The 21798-nt window shown below is 47.0% G+C and overlaps 1 protein-coding gene across 1 annotated transcript; it reads left to right on the forward strand.

Annotated features, from left to right (window-relative positions):
* The first annotated feature begins 8750 nt into the window (after positions 1–8750).
* Positions 8751–14605, forward strand: tnni4a (troponin I4a). The gene is made up of 6 exons (XM_049024505.1): positions 8751–9294; positions 9759–9890; positions 10631–10720; positions 13441–13611; positions 13714–13811; positions 14105–14605. Exons 2-5 carry the CDS (start codon positions 9765–9767, stop codon positions 13795–13797), a joined length of 471 nt encoding a protein of 156 aa, XP_048880462.1. The 5' UTR covers positions 8751–9294; positions 9759–9764; the 3' UTR covers positions 13798–13811; positions 14105–14605.
* The last annotated feature ends 7193 nt before the right edge of the window (positions 14606–21798 follow it).

Genomic DNA, 21798 nt, shown 5'->3' on the forward strand with positions numbered 1-21798 from the left:
GCGCGTCCAGTCCTCGTTGTGTGTGCCACGCTCCCTCATCATCCACGTTGTTATGACCTGCGCGTCCAGTCCTCGTGTGTGCCACGCTCTCTCATCATCCACGTTGTTATGACCTGCGCGTCCAGTCCTCGTGTGTGCCACGCTCCCTCATCATCCACGTTGTTATGACCTGCGCGTCCAGTCCTCATGTGTGCCACGCCCCCTCATCATCCACGTTGTTATGACCTGCGCGTCCAGTCCTCGTTGTGTGTGCCACGCTCCCTCATCATCCACGTTGTTAGGACCTGCGCGTCCAGTCCTCGTTGTGTGTGCCACGCTCCCTCATCATCCACGTTGTTAGGACCTGTGCTCCAGTCCTTGTGTGTGCCACGCCCCCTCATCATCCACGTTGTTATGACCTGCGCATCCAGTCCTTGTGTGTGCCACGCCCCCTCATCATACACCTTGTTATGACCTGCGCGTCCAGTCCTTGTGTGTGTCACGCCCCCTCATCATCCACGTTGTTATGACCTGCGCGTCCAGTCCTTGTGTGTGCCACGCCCCCTCATTATACACCTTGTTATGACCTGCGCGTCCAGTCCTCGTGTGTGCCACTCCTCCTCATCATCCACCTTGTTATGACCTGCGCGTACAGTCCTCATGTGTGCCACTCCTCCTCATCATCCACCTTGTTATGACCTGCGCGTCCAGTCCTCGTGTGTGCCACTCCTCCTCATCATCCACCTTGTTATGACCTGCGCGTACAGTCCTCATGTGTGCCACTCCTCCTCATCATCCACCTTGTTATGACCTGCGCGTCCAGTCCTTGTGTGTGCCACTCCTCCTCATCATCCACCTTGTTATGACCTGCACGTCCAGTCCTCGTGTGTGCCACTCCTCCTCATCATCCACCTTGTTATGACCTGCGCGTCCAGTCCTCGTGTGTGCCACGCCCCCTCATCATCCACGTGTGCTTCCTCGATTGTATTCAGCTGTTTCCTATCAGTCTGTGTATTTAGTCGGCGTCTCAGTCCGTATTCCCCCGGTCTGTCATTAATGTTAGTTCGTTGCCATCTGCCCTATCTTCCCCGTTCCCTTCAATAAAACCCCATGTTCTGCACCCTTGCCTGCCAGCCTCATCCTAACCCGCTGCCTGCCTGCTCGTCTACTCAGCGATCCTGACACTACCAGCCAAACGTATGCCGCCCTGCGTCCTCCGCTCCATCAGTGCATGGAAGCATACACTGTCTGACGTTCTGCAGCTTAAGGGCAGGAGTGGAGAATGTCCCACAGATCAGCAAACCTTCCTCAGCTGCTTCTTTGGCCACATTGCCCAAAAGTGCTGTGTCTATGCTCCCTCTACTCACTTCAGTGAGCGCTTCTCAACACAGCCTGGGTCGTGCACAAATCCTTAGGCAGCCATATTGGAATGAAGCACTTCTAGCACTGGATGACACTGGCTGTACGGCACGATGGGGCTGATTCATTCAGCAAGTAGAACAGGAGAGCAGCATCACATCTCATGGTTCACGTGCCCATCAATACTTACATGCCAGTGTCCGTCCTGCACTTTGGACCCTGTTGTGTTAAAATGACTGGAATAAAAAGGACGGAAAGGAGGTTCACACCTAAAGAGGATTTACACTAACACTCACTATTACCTAGTATGCCCGCATGCCCAAAGTATAAACACATATATTAATAATTTCTTGCTCATTGGTAACACAATCATAAATAATAAATGATAAAGCAGTTTGTAATAACAGCAAGGATTCATGGGAAATCATGCATGGAAAAACACAAAGGAGGAAGTATTTCATATTCAGTTCTCTACTTAATGTGTACGTACAAGGTGATGAAAAATGTCTCCAGTATTACAGGGGGTGTAAGTGTCATTCAGATTACATTAAGAGTTCCATGTGCTGCTTTTAATTTCCCGTGAACGAAGAGGACCTGGCCCACCTGGCACAGCCACACCCCCACAGCCACCCCAGCGAGGACGAGTCGTCTCATGTCTGGCACCTGCCGATGTACGGCATTGGCGGGCATGATGATGGTGCCATGTAGATAATTACACAAGGTCGCATGGGACAGAGTTAATGAGAGATCATTATATAAGCCCAGTCTAATTAAAATTAGAACCGTGGGATTCTAATTAAAACTGCAGGGGGCCTACTCGCTCATAATTTTACAATAATTAGTGAAATAGAGCTTCACTAAATCAACACGCACACACAAACACGCAAGAAAACTAACTTAAAACACTCCACTGGATGTCAAGTTTCAAATGAAAAATACACCACAATAAAACACCAGGTCATATCTAATAAAAACATGACATGATCAGGAAAAATAACAGCAGCAAAATGTCAGGGTAAAATTCATAAAACACTTGGCACACATAAGTAAGGTGCCTGTCTGCTTTGGGGGCATTAACCATTAATCCCAGAGAACCTGAAATATCTCTTATCATATTCATTAAATTAGAGTAGGAATGGAAAATTACTGGACACCAGACAACATATCTCACTCGACTGTAATTTGGAAAAATTAAAGAATCTGTCAGTTACATGGAAAAAGACACTGACAGGGAGGGAGAAGTAAATAACAGATACGAGCAACATGCAAAGGACTGACACAAAAACAGGAGCAGCAGTGAGCCTCATTCAAAGGTGTCACATCTCATGCAATCCTTGCAGCAAATCCATCATGTCAGAAAGAACAGGTGTATCTGAGAGACCAAGGCCTTGTAAACAACAGTTCTACACTTTATTTCCCAGTTTACACTGTGTTGATTTATAAATATTGCAACCAAATGCATTTAAGAACATGTCTGCTGATCATGCATGATTCAGCTCCAGAGGTGGGTGTTTTGCAAGGGTTTGTGACTGGGCCTCTCACAGATACAGACACGGACAGACAGACAGACAGACAGATACAGACAGATACACAGAGACAGATACAGACAAGGACAGACAAGGACAGACAGACACAGATACAGACACGGACAGACAGACAGACAGACACACACACACAGACAGATACAGACAAGGACAGACAGACAGACAGACACACACACACAGACAGATACAGACAAGGACAGACACAGATACAGACAGATACACACAGACAGACACAGACACAGATACAGACAGACAGACATGCAGGCACAAACAGACAAACACACAGACAGACACAGACACACACACACAGATACAGGACAGACAGACAGACATGAGACACAGACAGACAGACACATACAGACATACACAGGGTGATTCAGTATGTCCCCCGAACCCGAACCTTACTGTATGTCATGGGCATGTGGGTCCCCAGGTGACTATACAGTGGAGCCCGAACCTGTAAATCTGACCACAATGGCCCTCCTCACTTTAAAAACAGAGCTCGCTCTGAGCTGAGAAGTTACCGTGGATTCCGAGAGTGTTTTCCATGAGTTTGAGTCCACTCGTATGTCAGTGAGGAATCTGCTCTGAGACAATGGAAAGCTGGCAGAATGAGCAGATTAAGCTGGAGTGCATGCACTTCTGCAGGCCCCGTCATCAGAGCTGTTCCGTGTGACTCTCCAAGCGGCCGGCTGGCGTCATGCTCCAGTTCAGGCTCATGATTCGGCGCACATGACCACCGCTGTGCATTTGCCAGACTTCATTTGTTTGCCAGGCTGTCTGGATATGAGCTTCTCAGCAAGCGGCACGTGGCAGAATTCACCTTGGGATGACCTCAGCGTGACCTTAGTGCAGAGGATGAGTGTGCAGGTGTCGGCCACGAGACTCTCAGTCCCACCATGAAGTCCATTCTGCTGTAACCTTAAAATTACAACGTGAAACAATCAGAGATAAGAGTGTGAAGTTCCATTAAATTAATTGAGGCATTCTTCCTGAGTGTGGCTTGTTAAACTAAAAGGGAAGCGACACCTTCCAGATCATTCTCTCCCCACTCTGGCTGGTGTGTCTGTGTGTGTGTGTCTGTGTGTGTGTGTCTGTGTGTGTCTGTGTGTGTGTGTCTGTGTGTGTCTGCGTGTGTGTGTGTGTGTGTGTGTGTGTGTGAGCGGGTATACCTATCCTTATGGGGACACAATGTCCCCATATCGTGATAAATATCAGTTTTTTTCCCATATGGGGACCAGTTTCCTGGTCCCCATAAGGAAAAACTGTATTTTAAAAAAATCAGTGACTGCTATGAAAAAGTTAAAAATGCAAAATCTCTTGTATTTTGCTTGGTTACTTATGGTTATGGTCAGGGCAGGGTGGGGGATAAGGTTGTCATAGTTAGCGTTAGCATTTTTCCCATAGAAGTGAATGAGCGGGCCCCATAGGATAGGTATACCCTATGTGTGTGTGTGTGTGTGTGAATTGTGTTTATCTTACATTGTGGGGACCAAATGACTCCACAAGGTAATAAAAACCTGTTAATTTGATGTCGTATGGACCATTTTCAGGTCCCCAGAAAGATCTGTGAATAACCAAAAAACTAAAAATGCATTTAGTTTGGTTGCTTGTGGTTAAGGTCAGGGCTGGGTGGGGGTTAAGGTCGTCATGCTGGGATTAGAGTTTTTCCCATAGAAATGAATGTATAGTCCCCCCACAAAGATATAATTACAAAGCTGTGTGTGTAAGTGTGTGTGTGTGTGTTTACATGTAGGCATGCGTGCCTCTTTGTGTATGTGTGCACACATGCCAGAAAAGGACCCGATCAGAGGTGGGGCTCGGTGTGGAGCCGGACGCACAGAGACGCCCCAATGCTATGTGACGAATGCCGGACAGGAGGCGGTGGCAGAAGGGTGGGATGGGACTATTTTAGTGAACCATTCACAAGAGGGTTGGCAGCCATAACTCTGTCATTAAAAATCATAAAGTCATCTTTCCTCTGCAGCCCCCCAGCTCTGCTCACTCTCTCCTGCTGTCTTCACCTTGAAGGTAAGTTTGCCCAGACTGTCCCGTACAATAAAGAGACTCGCCGTACAAATGCCTCATCCACAGGAGCATTTGTGTCATACAGACCTAGCTGTGCTAATAAAGTTAATCTGCTTCACTCTGGGGGGCAGGGGGTGGTTATTAAGCGTTTTTAGGCGTCGCATTATTGGGACCTGAGGTACAACACAAATAACAGGCTTGTGAAGAAGACAGGCAGTTCCAAGCGTGGCTACTGGACATCGAGGGTATCGCATGGCATCTCCCGAGGAAGTATCCCTCACTCTCCTTTACGGGGAAATGCCAGCCATCCGTAGCTGAGATTTATGGGAAACTGATATCAAAGAATTTCTCTGCCGCCAGGCTCTTGGTGTCACATTCATGGTCGTGTTTATGTTCAGGAATTTGTTCAGCTAAAATCTGGCGGTGCTCACTGGCGTTTGAGATATTCCCCCACCTCCCTAAAAACACAAACCGAAAGCTGTATGTGTAGGGTGGCATCGGAGGACGTATGGCAGGAAGCTCCCAGACCACGACAGCCTGAGATGAGAGTCAGGGCTTTCTGAGTGGGATATAGAGGGAGTCTGTCCTTTACTACAGGGCTCTGTCCTCTGCTCTAACGGCGTTCTCACAGCGATGCAGCTTCACTTCTCCAATAGGTTCCCAAGAAGCTATTGACTGCAGGTAGTGACTCGCTACCCAAACTCTTGGAATAAGTGGCTTTTTGTAACTGGCACATAAGTTTACAATCCATTTTTCCTGAGAAATTGCAATTATGCAGATGGACATGCGACTAACTGTTCTTTGTGCTTAGAGGATGGATTAGAGCTACGCCTTGTTTATTAAGTACAGCCATGCATTCTAAGCCTGTAGTGGAAAAGCCGCAATGGAAGACAGCCAAATGATGTCATTCAATATGTCATTTTGGAATATCGTCATTTTGGAATATGCTCATTTCGGCGGTTTGTAGAATGAGAATCATTCACAATTATTATCCTTGCGCTCATGAATATAACTGAAAGGCTCGTCTCATTTCAGCCTGCAGCTTTTAGATTCTAAGCTGCCTCACTGTCGCCACTTAACACTGACTGTCTCTCACAGCGCCTGGTGGGGGTGGCCATGCTGCCCCAATGTGGCCCCTTAACACTCACTGGCTATCACAGCACCTGCTGGGGGTGGCCAAGCTGCCTCAATACCACCCCTTAACACTGACTGGCTCTCACAGCGCCTTGTGGGGGTGGCCAAGCTGCCTCACTGCCGCCCCTTAACACTGACTGGCTCTCACAGCGCCTTGTGGGGGTGGCCAAGCTGCCTCACTGCCGCCCCTTAACACTGACTGGCTCTCACAGCGCCTTGTGGGGGTGGCCAAGCTGCCTCACTGCCGCCCCTTAACACTGACTGGCTCTCACAGCGCCTGCTGGGGGTGGCCAAGCTCCCTCAGTCTCCCCTTAACACCGACTGGCTTTCACAGCGCCTGGTGGGCGTGGCCAAGCTGCCTCACTGTGGCCCCTTAACACTGACTGGCTATCATAGCACCTGCTGGGGGTGGCCAAGCTCCCTCAGTCTCCCCTTAACACCGACTGGCTTTCACAGCGCCTGGTGGGCGTGGCCAAGCTGCCTCACTGCCGCCCCTTAACACTGACTGACTCTCACAGTACCTGGTGGGCGTAGCCAAGCTGCCTCACTGTGGCCCCTTAACACTGACTGGCTATCACAACGCCTGCTGGGGGTGGCCAAGCTGCCTCACTGTGGCCCCTTAACACTGACTGGCTATCACAACGCCTGCTGGGGGTGGCCAAGCTGCTTCACTGTCGCCCCTTAACACTGACTGGCTATAACAGCACCTGCTGGGGGTGGCCAAGCTCCCTCAGTCTCCCCTTAACACCGACTGGCTTTCACAGCGCCTGGTGGGCGTGGCCAAGCTGCCTCACTGTGGCCCCTTAACACTGACTGGCTATCATAGCACCTGCTGGGGGTGGCCAAGCTCCCTCAGTCTCCCCTTAACACCGACTGGCTTTCACAGCGCCTGGTGGGGGTGGCCAAGCTGCCTCACTGCCGTCCCTTAACACTAACTGGCTTTCGCAGCGCCTGGTGAGCGTGGCCAAGCTGCCTCACTGTGGCCCCTTAACACTGACTGGCTATCATAGCACCTGCTGGGGGTGGCCAAGCTGCCTCACTGTCTCCCCTTAACACTGACTGGCTCTCACAGCGCTTGGTGGGGGTGACCAAGCTGCCTCACTGTGGCCCCTTAACACTGACTGGCTCTCACAGCGCCTCTTGGGGGTGGCCAAGCTGCCGCACTGCCGCCCCTTAACACTGACTGGCTCTCACAGCGCCTGGTGGGCGTGGCCAAGCTGCCGCACTGACGCCCCTTAACACTGACTGGCTCTTAGAGCGCCCGGTGGGGGTGGCCAAGCTGCCACACTGCCGCCCCTTAAAACTGACTGGCTCTCACAGGGCCTGGTGGGCGTGGCCAGATTGGGTCAGAGTGCCAAAAAGAAGAACACAGCCAATCCCCGACCTGTGGGCTCACAGTACACAAAGGCCAATGGCTGAAACCGCCCCTTTTGAATACTATCCCCTCTTTACTGTTCATGGTGTCTTACTGTTATATCTCTGTCACTCAGGCAGAGGGGACAAAAATATCAGGCCTGTCTCTCCCAGTGGGGGGAGGAGGGGTGCTGCCTAAGCTCCCCAGAGACATTTAATGGGGGCCTCGCAGCCCCCTAAGCCTAACCCGCACTTTGACTTCTGACTCACTCAGCCACACAGTTACACCTTCCTCCCAAACGTGATACTGAGGATGTCAGAAATGTTACTTTTTACATTTTTTCTGACAAACGCTACCAGTAAAAAAAAATTCTGCACCCTATTTCCTACATTTACATTATGTTCACCGTTTGAATACCTTTAAGAGTGCTAACATGCCATGTCTTTCATTAATCAAATGGGGCCTCCTGTAGCAGTTATAACAAAAGAGAAAATTCGAGTTATTCTTTCTACAAGGGACATTAAATACTGCCCAGTTTCATGGGATGAAACAGTTAACTAGAGCATTTAAAGCTAAAGGACAACCTAGAATTTGACTATAACATCACCACAGTTAATAGCATGTCAGACATGCACTGTTACATACTCTTTCCATGTTATAATTGTTCACTTAACTTTCCAGTGTTTAATAAGAATGTAAAAATCTGCAGTTTATGAAATCAATGGTGAAAACCTGTGGTGTGCAAAAACTAACTGGCAGTGTGACTTAGCTCAAGCCAACCTGATGTAAATGTGATTTAGGCAGCCACTTTTCTTTCGAATTCTTGATCATTCAAATCGCAAGGCTCCCAAAACATGCTTCAGCAATGTATCCAGGCTCTATCTGACACCTCTGGCCTCTCCTTCAGGGCCCCGAACTGCAGCAGACATGTCTGAGGGGTGAGATTTTTCTTCCTTCTTTCCTCATTTGTTGAAACTATTTGTAGCTCCTTATGTGCCGTTTCTAACAGTCTCTGTGTCTGTCTTCTTTGATATCTTTCCTACAGACCGGTGAGTCAGTTTGCCTGCTCTGTAGAGCAAGATGCTTCTTACCGACAAAATGTGACTGAATCCTAGTCTTCTCATTCCGAACTAATCTGATAAGTATATTTAAAAGTGCATGGGAATGAAGTCTGAGTTCATATTTATCATGGAACGCACTGTGTGGCCCCCATATCTGTGTGACAGTCAGGACACACTCTGCCTGCGGTTCTGCACTGTTTTCAGGGGGTAGTATTTTCAGGTAGGAGTCACTTCTCCGGATAACTGACCGCAATCACGCTTTAAATAATTAACTACAGGAATGTTCTGCTTGATAGTTTATTTCCTTTAACATAATTCTTCCCTCGGGGATTAATAAAGTCTGTCCATCTCATCCAAACTTGCACTCATAAAAAAAGCACTTTGAGTCAGGAGTCTGCTGCATCCTTTAGTACAGTCTTATCTGAAGTGGCATTTTTTATTGTTTTATTGAAGTTATTCAAGGGCAGATTAAAGGTTGTGGAATCTGCCTACACAGCCACTGTTAATTACGCCATTTTACGCCATTTGACTGAATTTAGAAGAATAATCAGCAATGTCCGACTGCAGACACCTCTAATAGAGCCCGTGTCACTCACACAGGTCTTAAATTAGGCCAGGAGTCCCCGAGGGAACCTTTGTGTACATTTAGTGGTGTGGAGCAAATGCTATGCTTCCCCTTTGAACATATAATGGTGTAAACTGGTGTAATAAGGCACAGTACTGACACGTGGGATTTACCGGCTGTCAGTGGGATCAGTGCCCTGGCTTTTGACAAACCTTCCTTTCCTTTCAGAAAAAGACAAAATACTCTGCGACACGCAGACTGCTGCTGAAGGTGCGTCCAGCAAGAACATTCTATCCATAATTAAATGTTTAAATCTCTGACAACAGACACAGAGTTTATTACAGCATAGAGCTCCACCTCATAATTATCAGCTAGTTTTTGGACAATTAGTTTTTAAAATATGTCAAATAATGAAGAAAACAAACGATTTACTAGGAAAGGATAGAACATAAAATGTTTAGTGTTTAAAATTAAGCTTTTTATTTGTTCATTAAGTGTGATAATCATCCCCTTAAACCAGGGGTGTCAAATTCCAGTCCTGGGGGGCTGGAGCCCTGTGTAACTTAGTTCTTTCCCTGTGGAGGGAAATCCCAAAAATGTACAGGCCTCCAGGACTGGAGTCTGACACCCCTGCCTTAAACTAACGGGGCCAACTCAGTCCCGTCAGAAGCTAAGAAGCTGCACCAAGAAACCCGGCCCGTTATTCACCTCGGTGGCCCTCGGTGTCTCTGCAGACCAAGATGTTGAAGAAGGCATCTGCCATGCTGGTGGCCGAGGAGGAGAAACGGAAGTTGGAGCGGGAACAGACCCTGAACGAGAGGGCCCCTGCCCTAAGGCTGTCTGGCCTGTCTGTCCAGGACCTTCAGGTACGCCACGGAGCTTGCGTCACAAAGGTAGGGGTGAAACCGGCAACGACCAAAACAGACGCTGCGATGCAGTCTAACTGACACTCACCCAAGAACAATTTTCACAGTAAGTGTTTGGGGTCAGAAAGAAGCCCTTTCTAAATGCTGGCATTGAAAAATATACTCTGATTATTTTTTTAAGCACGAGGAGCTGGATCGCTAATGCTTCCTTATTCACTCCCAAAACAAAAGTGGGTGATTTAATCATTACATAAACTGTCACTCAGAGGAGAGGCAATGTAATGATTTCTGCTTCTTACTTGCAAAGGGTGTCAAACAGAGGCCACAGTCCCATAAAGCTTTTCTAGTGCAACACTAAGCATCCGGAGTGTTTAAATTCAATTTAATACCACAAGGTGAAGGAAATGACTTTTCATCAGAAATAATCTGCCGATTGGTAAAGTAATAAAACTGAATTTCCTATTTATGCGCCATCCAGCGGCAGGAATGATGCTTAGACGATTAAAAATTAAGGATGGGGCTGTGGGCCGGATTATTAATAGGCCCTTTCCTTAAATGTCTGTTGGACGTCATGTTACCATTTTGTCCAGTGAACTCATTACCATTGTGATCCTGCGGTTCACAGAGATTTAATTTCTGTTCACTGAGTCCAATTCAGAGGCGGCTCACATGGCAATTAAAGCAGAACAGCGAAATACGTGTCTGTGTTAATAAATTCTACATTTCCTCTTTCTGCTCAGAACCTGTGCAAAGAGCTCCACCAAAAGATCGATGTTGTTGATGAAGCACGGTACGATATTGAATCAAAAGTGGCCAAAAATGAAATAGAGGTATTCCTATTTCACTGTTAACGTTATATATTTGTTATTTATCATTTACAAATGGAGTTTTTGGCACCGCAACACAAGCATTAAAGCAGCATTACTATGAAAGTAAGCTGACATTTGCAGGCCATTTAGATATAGGTGCTTTGGTGACACTTAATGTAAAGCAGTTTTACCCATTTATACAGCATTGATATTGCAGCAATTTGGAATTGAGGAATACCTTGGACAAGGGAGTTAAATGGCAGGTATGAGGATAAGCCTCATGGCTTTGGCATGCATATAAGGAGAATGTCAGAAATTCAGAAGCATGGATGAGGTCATGATTTTAAAATGCTCCTCTCAGACTGAAACATCATCTCCAGCTCCATCAGACACATAGGGAACATCTACAGAAACAGCAGGAACCCCAGCTCCATCGGACACACAGGGAACATCTACAGAAACAGCAGGGACCCCAGCTCCATCGGACACACAGGGAACATCTACAGAAACAGCAGGGACCCCAGCTCCATCGGACACACAGGGAACATCTACAGAAACAGCAGGAACCCCAGCTCCATCGGACATACAGGGAACATCTACAGAAACAGCAGGGACCCCAGCTCCATCGGACACACAGGGAACATCTACAGAAACAGCAGGGACCCCAGCTCCATCGGACACACAGGGAACATCTACAGAAACAGCAGGGACCCCAGCTCCATCGGACACACAGGGAACATCTACAGAAACAGCAGGAACCCCAGCTCCATCGGACACACAGGGAACATCTACAGAAACAGCAGGAACCCCATCTCCATCGGACACACAGGGAACATCTACAGAAACAGCAGGAACCCCAGCTCCATCGGACACACAGGGAACATCTACAGAAACAGCAGGGACCCCAGCTCCATCGGACACACAGGGAACATCTACAGAAACAGCAGGAACCCCAGCTCCATCGGACATACAGGGAACATCTACAGAAACAGCAGGAACCCCAGCTCCATCGGACACACAGGGAACATCTACAGAAACAGCAGGGACCCCAGCTCCATCGGACACACAGGGAACATCTACAGAAACAGCAGGGACCCCAGCTCCATCGGACACACAGGGAACATCTACAGAAACAGCAGGGACCCCAGCTCCATCGGACACACAGGGAACATCTACAGAAACAGCAGGAACCCCAGCTCCATCGGACACACAGGGAACATCTACAAAAACAGCAGGAACCCCATCTCCATCGGACACACAGGGAACATCTACAGAAACAGCAGGAACCCCAGCTCCATCGGACACACAGGGAACATCTACAGAAACAGCAGGAACCCCAGCTCCATCGGACACAGAGGGAACATCTACAGAAACAGCAGGAACCCCAGCTCCATCGGACATACAGGGAACATCTACAGAAACAGCAGGAACCCCAGCTCCATCGGACACACAGGGAACATCTACAGAAACAGCAGGAACCCCAGCTCCATCGGACACACAGCTAACATCTACAGAAACAGCAGGAACCCCAGCTCCATCGGACACACAGGGAACATCTACAGAAACAGCAGGAACCCCATCTCCATCGGACACACAGGGAACATCTACAGAAACAGCAGGAACCCCAGCTCCATCGGACATACAGGGAACATCTACAGAAACAGGAGGAACCCCAGCTCCATCGGACACACAGGGAACATCTACAGAAACAGCAGGGACCCCAGCTCCATCGGACACACAGGGAACATCTACAGAAACAGCAGGGACCCCAGCTCCATCGGACACACAGGGAACATCTACAGAAACAGCAGGGACCCCAGCTCCATCGGACACACAGGGAACATCTACAGAAACAGCAGGGACCCCAGCTCCATCGGACACACAGGGAACATCTACAGAAACAGCAGGAACCCCAGCTCCATCGTACATACAGGGAACATCTACAGAAACAGCAGGGACCCCAGCTCCATCGGACACACAGGGAACATCTACAGAAACAGCAGGAACCCCAGCTCCATCGGACACACAGGGAACATCTACAGAAACAGCAGGAACCCCAGCTCTATCGGATACACAGGGAACATCTACAGAAACAGCAGGAACCCCAGCTCCATCGGACACACAGGGAACATCTACAGAAACAGCAGGGACCCCAGCTCCATCGGACACACAGGGAACATCTACAGAAACAGCAGGGACCCCAGCTCCATCGGACATACAGGGAACATCTACAGAAACAGCAGGGACCCCAGCTCCATCGGACACACAGGGAACATCTACAGAAACAGCAGGAACCCCAGCTCCATCAGACACACAGGGAACATCTACAGAAACAGCAGGAACCCCAGCTCCATCGGACACACAGGGAACATCTACAGAAACAGCAGGAACCCCAGCTCCATCGGACACACAGGGAACATCTACAGAAACAGCAGGAACCCCAGCTCCATCGGACACACAGGGAACATCTACAGAAACAGCAGGGACCCCAGCTCCATCGGACACACAGGGAACATCTACAGAAACAGCAGGAACCCCAGCTCCATCGGACACACAGGGAACATCTACAGAAACAGCAGGGACCCCAGCTCCATCGGACACACAGGGAACATCTACAGAAACAGCAGGAACCCCAGCTCCATCGGACACACAGGGAACATCTACACATAAACATTACTTATGTATGGGAGACAGATCTGATGTTATACTGCCTTGTCTCACTGCAACTTGACTGTTGACAGATCCAATACCTGAGTCAGAAGATCTTTGAGCTGAAGGGAAAAATGAAGAGACCAAACCTGAAGCGAGTGAAGAAGTCAGCTGACGACATGCTGGGCGCCCTGGCAGACACTAAGCTAATGAAGGCCGACTTCAAGGCTAACCTCAAGACCGTCAAAAAGGAAGAGGAGAAGGTGAGGGTAGTCAACAGGAGTAAGGCTAAAAGCACAGCATTTATTACTGCTCATATGCTTGTTAGGGGCCTATCGTAATAGTGCATCTCAACATGTTTCCAGAAGGAGGAAGTGACTGACTGGCGTAAGAACGTGGAAGCTATGTCAGGAATGGAGGGCAGGAAGAAGCTCTTCAACGCCCAGTAAGAGGGTGCACTCTGGTAAGGCAGCATTATAACGAAGAAACGCTATCAATTGCATCCTATTCAATATGTAACCTTTACTCAGCTTTTTAAGTGAAATGCAAAGTTTCACAAAGCATGAATCCGTTATGAATCCGTAAACCATTTCAAACAATATGAATTTAGTTCTTGCAAAATTCCCACAATAGTTGCAGTTAAAGAGAACATGCTCAATAAACCAGGTTACATTCTCTTTTTCTGAAGCAAACATAAAAATCATCGTACATTTCTGAGTTTGATAATATCTAAAATAGAAACTCATTTTCTTTCAGATTCAGGATAATTCCTACCTTGGTTCAATAGAAGGTCTGACTTGCTGAAGGAGGCACCGTGTAAGACAGTGTGACACCCCTTGAATGAACCTTTCAATACTTGGGTACATTCTGTACAGATTTTTGAAAAACTTCTTTTAAATGTAAAATGCTGGGTCATTGAGGTTATGCAGCATTTTTGTATGTATGTGAGCTTTACACTGTGTATCCTGTCGCACTATTTTGTTCTTTTCCAAAGATCAAACTGAAATGTCATGGAAATAAATCGTCTATATTCAGATGGCTTATGTACAGCTAAACAGGCCCCACATATCCGAAGCAGCAGGCTGAATTCCAGCCGCAGTTTCCTGAAATAGGGGGTCTCTCTGTGCTCAGAGGCCTCACAGTCTCTGAAATTCACATGCTAGTTAAATGCAAAATGGTGTGATTTTTGTATTATCTATGCATTCTATGTTTCCCTGTGGAGGGTCATACGGCTGAATAAACAAAATGAATAAATCACTTTTCACTTTCTAATGGTTAAAAATTGTACACTTTGGGAACTGCTCATCATGCTCAGTACTGATTTTACCCACAGGGGGCAAATTCCAGACATCAGTTTCACTTGCTGCTATTTATATTTTCCCTTTTGATTCAGGCAATCTTTCAAGCCCTGACTACGAAAGCCAAGAAAAATAATTAATGCTGAGCAGTGCTCTGCTTTCAGCACAATCCGTGCTTCTCCTTAACTGTCAGTATTTTCTTCACAATTAATAATTTCTTATCATGCAACACTTATAAAAACCAGCCACATCCCTTTGTTCTTTAACAAGTGAAAACATATTTTTTGAATATTAAATAACAACAACAACACAAGATATATGACACTAATCCATAAATTATGCTGTTAACTAGGCATCGCTGATGATCTTGCTAATTGTGTAACGTTAAAGTACTGGAATTAGCAAACAGCGGTCAAATGTGCAGACACAACCTCACGGCGATCCTGAACAGCATTTTAGCAGTTAATCATTTATTAAAAGGATTTACTTGTTCCTGTGTTTCCCAGTTAGTTTTACATACTCCAGATCTGGTGCCTATGAAAACAGGAATGTCTCCCCTGGAGGGGAAGATTTCATTCATCTATACTACATTTCCTGCGGTCAAACAACTTAACATCGTAACAGAAACATAACTCAGATTCACCTGTGTATTTCAAGTGCAACCTAAAGAGCACAAGGGGGCATTCAAGTATAAAATTAGGTTTTTTGGTTGACAGCACAAAGGCAATGTGTTCTGCTGCTCTGAGATCTAGATATCTGTGAATCATGTTTAGTAACGTTTAAGCAGGACAATAAACAATGTAGTAATTGAATTGGGTAACGGGGGATTTGTACATGCATCCTCCCCCATAACTTTCACTGATTTATGATGCCATCTGGAAGTTCCTTGGTCTCCTATGAAGATCCTCAGGCTTTAGCTATTCACATTATACCATGTCAAATATTTAGGCCAAAGACGACACCCCATCACTGCTATGTGTTGCCTTGCCGGATAAATTCCCTTCGTTGCAAACAAATCAATAATTTACTCAACCAATTATTTACTACATAAAAGTCATGCTAGTCAGGAGGGACAAGTGATAGAGCAGAAGCTAACTTTCCTGCCTTTTGTTTGGGCCTTGCTAACCATAATTGATTTACAAAGCAAACAAATGCTCTTGCAGTCCCAGCAAAGTGACAGGTCTATCATGTCTGCTGCGTGGCCATTGTGTTTGTTGTAGTGACCAAGACATAGGCTCACTAAGGCTAGATAAAGCTGCAGAAAGAAATGTTCCTCTTTCTTAAACGAGAATCCACCCTGTGGCCAGTTACCACATATTTAATCACTAGTTGTCATTAGTTACAGATTAAATGTGCTGGACATGTTAACATTACTAACAAAATGGCATCCGGTCCAATCAGTACCCGGCGTCATGTCCTAAGCATTCTAAGACAGGCCACATGGCACTGTGTGGACAGATGATGTCACAATGATTTCTGATCTTTGCATTAATATATGACTTGTTCATGTGATATTTAATTGGATTCCAAATGCCAATCGCAGAAACCCTGATCAGGCACATCATCCAAGCAATGACTGCTCTTCTATGAATTTCCTGCCTATTCATATCGCTGCAGCGCACAGTATTCAATGCTCATGGAAAGGGCTGGCAGAGTGTCTTTCATTATGGGAACCCACACCTGTTCCACTCATCTGAAACCACAAAATAACTCAGCCTAAACATTTAAGCCCATCTGCCCTAGTTCTGAGAGAAGGAATAACATGTTCTGTTATTACTGGAGTTCAGGAACCCTGTGATTGCCCCCCCCCCCACTTTATGGCAGCCATTAACATGAAAATACAGTGCAGAGAAATGGGGAGAGCTCGATCTTGAGTCATAAAGGATAATTGCTGGAATAAGTTAGCTGCACTATACACGCTGGCTGTTACGATATTATACTTTAACATTCCATTTACTTTTCACTTCATTTACTGCTCTAGCAAAAGCACCGACCTCCAGTAAAGTGATGCAAGTGAAGTAATGAAGTAGTGAAGGAAAGTGAAGTAGTGAAAGAAAGCAGAGGGCGACGGGCGACAAGGCTGGCGACCAGACCGGTCCCAGTAAGGAAATGGACCCCCCCCTGCCCAAGGTGATCCTGTCATAAATATCACACTGTTATGAAGTGCTGAAAGGCATCCACATCCCTGTCATCACCTCGTTTCTTCACACTGGGCACATGATTTTTTTGGGCTAGGGGTCAGTGTTGGTTTAGCCAATCCCCTCGGGACCCATATTGATGTTTGATGTGTAAACATAGCCATGCTGCAGTGGGCCGAGGTAGCACACTGGACAGGCCAAGACAAAACACACAAAGCCCTTTTGTACATTTTCAGATCTATACCGTATCTAAGGATGGTACATTAGTCAATTTTTACGCTTTGTAATCAAACAGCAGAAAACCTCAGGTAACTTCTGAAACCTGCAGCGCTGTCTGTCAGGTTGGTCGCTAGGGTCAGGGTCAGCTGCTGGACGAACTTCACCCACATGGTGCGGCTATGTTTCTCCGTACGACCGCAGAATCCTCTCTTCTGCAGCCGATCGAATGTCAGGCAGCCAAAATATCTCACATGACAAAGAAGTCAGGCAAAACTAAAGCTGTTCCAGGGTGTCATTTTTCATTACCCTTGGCTTATGCATGCCATGCAGGTCATGGGCCAGTGCATATGCTACGACAGCAGCCATATTCAAAATGACCAAATGCTGCTTCACATCAAAGTGTCTTACATTCCAGATGGGCTTCGATGTTCAACAAGAGCCTCTACTAAAATAAAGATCGAGTTTGAGTAACATGCTCAAAAATTGATGAAATTTTCAGTTCATTTGTGACCCCTCAGATTCTGGAGATTGCCCCACATAAAATAATGCACTCTCTGCAGACCCGGCAGAACCAGATGGTACTGGGAAGCCCAAACACCATCAAAGCACTGCTAGCAGCTCTCCTGGTCTTGATGACAGCTTCAGGCTGGCCTGGATCTCAGAATGCCGACATTCAACAAGTCGAAGACAGCTGAATGGACTACGGGACTCTGGCCCAGCCTGAAGAAAACTAACTCAAGTGTTTGACTAAACATAATACAGGCGTGTAACGTGAGCATGCTGTGTCATGGGGGAGACTTGTCGCCACGGTGTCAGCTCGCTGCCTAGAAATATTTAAAAATGAGTGACAGCCGAACTGGATCCAGGAGTGCCCTCTAAGGGAAACAATGGCCTCAGAGGCCAAGGCCCAACACAAGAAAGTTCAGGGAACGTCACATATCTTCACAAGAGTTTCGTAGATGCGGGTCTACTACTGTAATCCATTCAGAGGACAGACACTAACTATATATGTGATTCGTGTTGCCTCTCTGCTCATTACTGTTCACTTTCCATCAGCAGAAAGGTAAGATTTGACTGTGTATCTTGTGATCTTGTGAGTTGGCATGCTGCATTATGGGAAACAGCATAGCTGCAACACAAACATAAAAGGAAAAGCTTTAAAACTTTAGAGTGCGGCCAAAGCATGTAACATCTCTCAGAAGCAGCCTGCAGCTTGCCATGTGCATACGTATGTTGTCTGTGTGTTGCATGTTGCACATGAGTGGCGAGAGAGAAATCCAACACGTCACATGCCAGTAGAAAGTGGTGAATAAGCACATGAGCTGGCTAGGAGTAGCGAGTATAGGGTTCCCAGGATATCACGCACAGGATGCTGCACACAGGATAACATCCACAGGATACCGCACACAGGATAACATCCACAGGAAACCGCACACAGGATAACATCCACAGGATACCGCACACAGGATACTGTACACAAGATAACATCCACAGGATACCGCACACAGGATGCTGCACACAGGATAACATCCACAGGATGCTGCACACAGGATACCACACACAGGATAACATCCACAGGATACCGCGCACAGGATGCTGCACACAGGATAACATCCACAGGATACAGCACACAGGATAACATCCACAGGATACCGCACACAGGATACTGTACACAAGATAACATCCACAGGATACCGCACACAGGATGCTGCACACAGGATAACATCCACAGGATACCGCACACAGGATAACATCCACAGGATACCGCGCACAGGATGCTGCACACAGGATACCGCACACAGGATAACATCCACAGGATACCGCACACCGGATAACATCCACAGGATACCGCACACAGGATACTGTACACAAGATAACATCCACAGGATACTGCGCACAGGATAATATCCACAGGATGCTGCGCACAGAATAACATCCACAAAATATCGGACACAGGATACCGTGCACAGGATGCTGCACACAGAATACCACGCACAGGATACTGCGCACAGGATAACATCCTCAGGATACCGCGCACAGGATACCGTGCATAGGAAACCGCGCACAGGATACCACACACAGGATACTGTGCACAGGATTACATCCACAGGATACCGCACACAGGATACCGCGCACAGGATAACATCCACAAGATATCGGACACAGGATACTCTGCACAGGATAACATCCACAGGATACTGCGCACAGGATAACATCCACAGGATACCACACACAGGATACTGTACACAAGATAACATCCAGAGGATACTGCACACAGGATGCTGCAAACAGGATAACATCCACATGATACCGCACACAGGATAACATCCACAGGATACCGCACACAGGATACTGCACACAGGATAACATCCACAGGATACCGCACACAGGATTACATCCACAGGATACCGCACACAGGATTCTGCACACAGGATAACATCCACAGGATACCGCACACAGGATGCTGCACACAGGATAACATCCACAGGATACCGCACACAGGATGCTGCACACAGGATAACATCCACAGGATACCGCACACAGGATGCTGCACACAGGATAACATCCACATGATACCGCATAAAGGATACTGTGCACAGGATAACATCCACAGGATACCGCACACAGGATGCTGCACACAGGATAACATCCACAGGATACCGCACACAGGATGCTGCACACAGGATAACATCCACATGATACCGCATAAAGGATACTGTGCACAGGATAACATCCACAGGATGCTGCGCACAGGATAACATCCACAGGATACCGCACACAGGATGCTGCACACAGGATAACGCACACAGGATACTGTGCACAGGATAACATCCACAGGATGCTGTGCACAGGATAACATCCACAAGATATCGGACACAGGATACTGCGCACAGGATAACATCCACAGGATACCACACAGGATAACATCCACACAATACCGCGCACAGGATAACATCCACAGGATACTGCGCACAGGATAACATCCACAGGATGCTGCGCACAGGATAACATCCACAAGATATCGGACACAGGATACCGCGCACAGGATAACATCCACAGGATACCGTGCACAGGATATCGTGCACAGGATACCGTGCACAGCATACCACACACAGGATAACATCCAGAAGATATCGGACACAGGATACTGTGCACAGGATTCCATCCACAGGATACCGCTCACAGGATAACATCCACAGAATACCGCGCACAGGATAACATCCACAGGATGCTGTGCACAGGACAACATCCACAAGATATCGGACACAGGATACCGCGCACAGGATAACATCCACAGGATGCCGTGCACAGGATAACATCCACAGGATACCGCGCACAGGATACCGTGCACAGGATACCTTGCACAGGATAACATCCACAGGATACCGCGCACAGGATAACATCCACAGGATACCGCGCACAGGATAACATCCACAGGATACCCCGCACAGGAATATTCTCAGGAGATTTTCATTCCTGAGCCTGGCTTTCACACTGCAGGGAGCCTATAACTGAAATTAGCATTAATCCTCCCGAGCATCTGTTGCATACGAGAAGGGTGTCACTCCCGCTCACTCTCTCTCTGTCTCTCACCTTTCCCTCACCCTTTATATGTTTGTTTAAAGTCCATCATCTCTGCGATGCAGCGAGTTGAAGGGAAAAATGCTCCCAGAGGAGCTGTGACTGACAGCTGACTGATCACCCACAATGCACCTGGTGGCTAGGTTTCACAGCAAGCCGACTGACCCACATCTGCCACCCTTAGATTTATATCTCTGCTACTGTAATACCCCCATCGATATCTCCCTTAGGAAATTACATTTTGGGTGTGATCATTTAGTTTTCTGCCAGTTCTTTTATTGTACACAACAGAACTGGTATAAATTGCTTAATTCTTCTCGGGTATTATGTGTAAGGATAAGGTTTAATGAATGCATCCTACATCCTAGTATTGAAATGCATCCTAGTTTTGAAATGCTTACAAGAAATTTGAGTCTTCGGCGTCCCAGTATGTAGGAAGCGTGAGTAATGTTCCATCGTACAAAATATGCACTTTTCAGTAAAAAGAAATTCCTTTTACCTGTGCACAGTATATAACACTCTTCTGTTTTTTTTTTATTGCTGGTGGGCCTAATATGTTACTGGGTGTGGAAATAGACAGGTAAGCTTTTGTTTTATGTGGGGAAAATTGCGCTGTGGAGGCAAGATGATTTCTTATACCAATATCTATAGATGCTGTTTTCCTTGCAGAAAAAAAATACAAGACCACTGCATCCCGGAGACTTTAAAGTTACGCTTTTCCATTACATTTAAACCCACATTACAAAATGTGTTCATTAATAGTAAAATGTATGTAATTATCACCACATAATGGAAGTGATAAGGAGCCAGGGCTGAAAGCTCATTCACAGGCACAATCCTTCCACTCTGGGTCTTGCACAATCGACCACTAGCATAACTGTAATTTGAGAACAATAAGCCTATACAACAAGCATAAAGAATTGCTCAAATGCTGTCTTTTGACAACAATGCTGTGACACCCCTTGTTTTTGCAGATCAACCTGCTGAAGACAGCGACAGCGCTGCTGGCAGCACAGAAGGAGCAGAGGAAGGTGGAGAGAGAAAAGGCACTAAAAGAGCGTGCTCCCCCCTCAAGCTGTCAGGACTGTCTGTGCAGGAGCTTCAGGTAGGCCTGTTGCTGTATTCTGGTAGGCCTGCTGTTTTCCTCAGGTAGGCCTGCTGCTGTCTTCTTTTATACCTGTTGCTGTCTTCTGGTATGCCCGTTGCTGTCTTC

The sequence above is a fragment of the Brienomyrus brachyistius genome, chromosome 1, assembly GCF_023856365.1.
Source record: "Brienomyrus brachyistius isolate T26 chromosome 1, BBRACH_0.4, whole genome shotgun sequence".
Taxonomy (NCBI): domain Eukaryota; kingdom Metazoa; phylum Chordata; class Actinopteri; order Osteoglossiformes; family Mormyridae; genus Brienomyrus; species Brienomyrus brachyistius.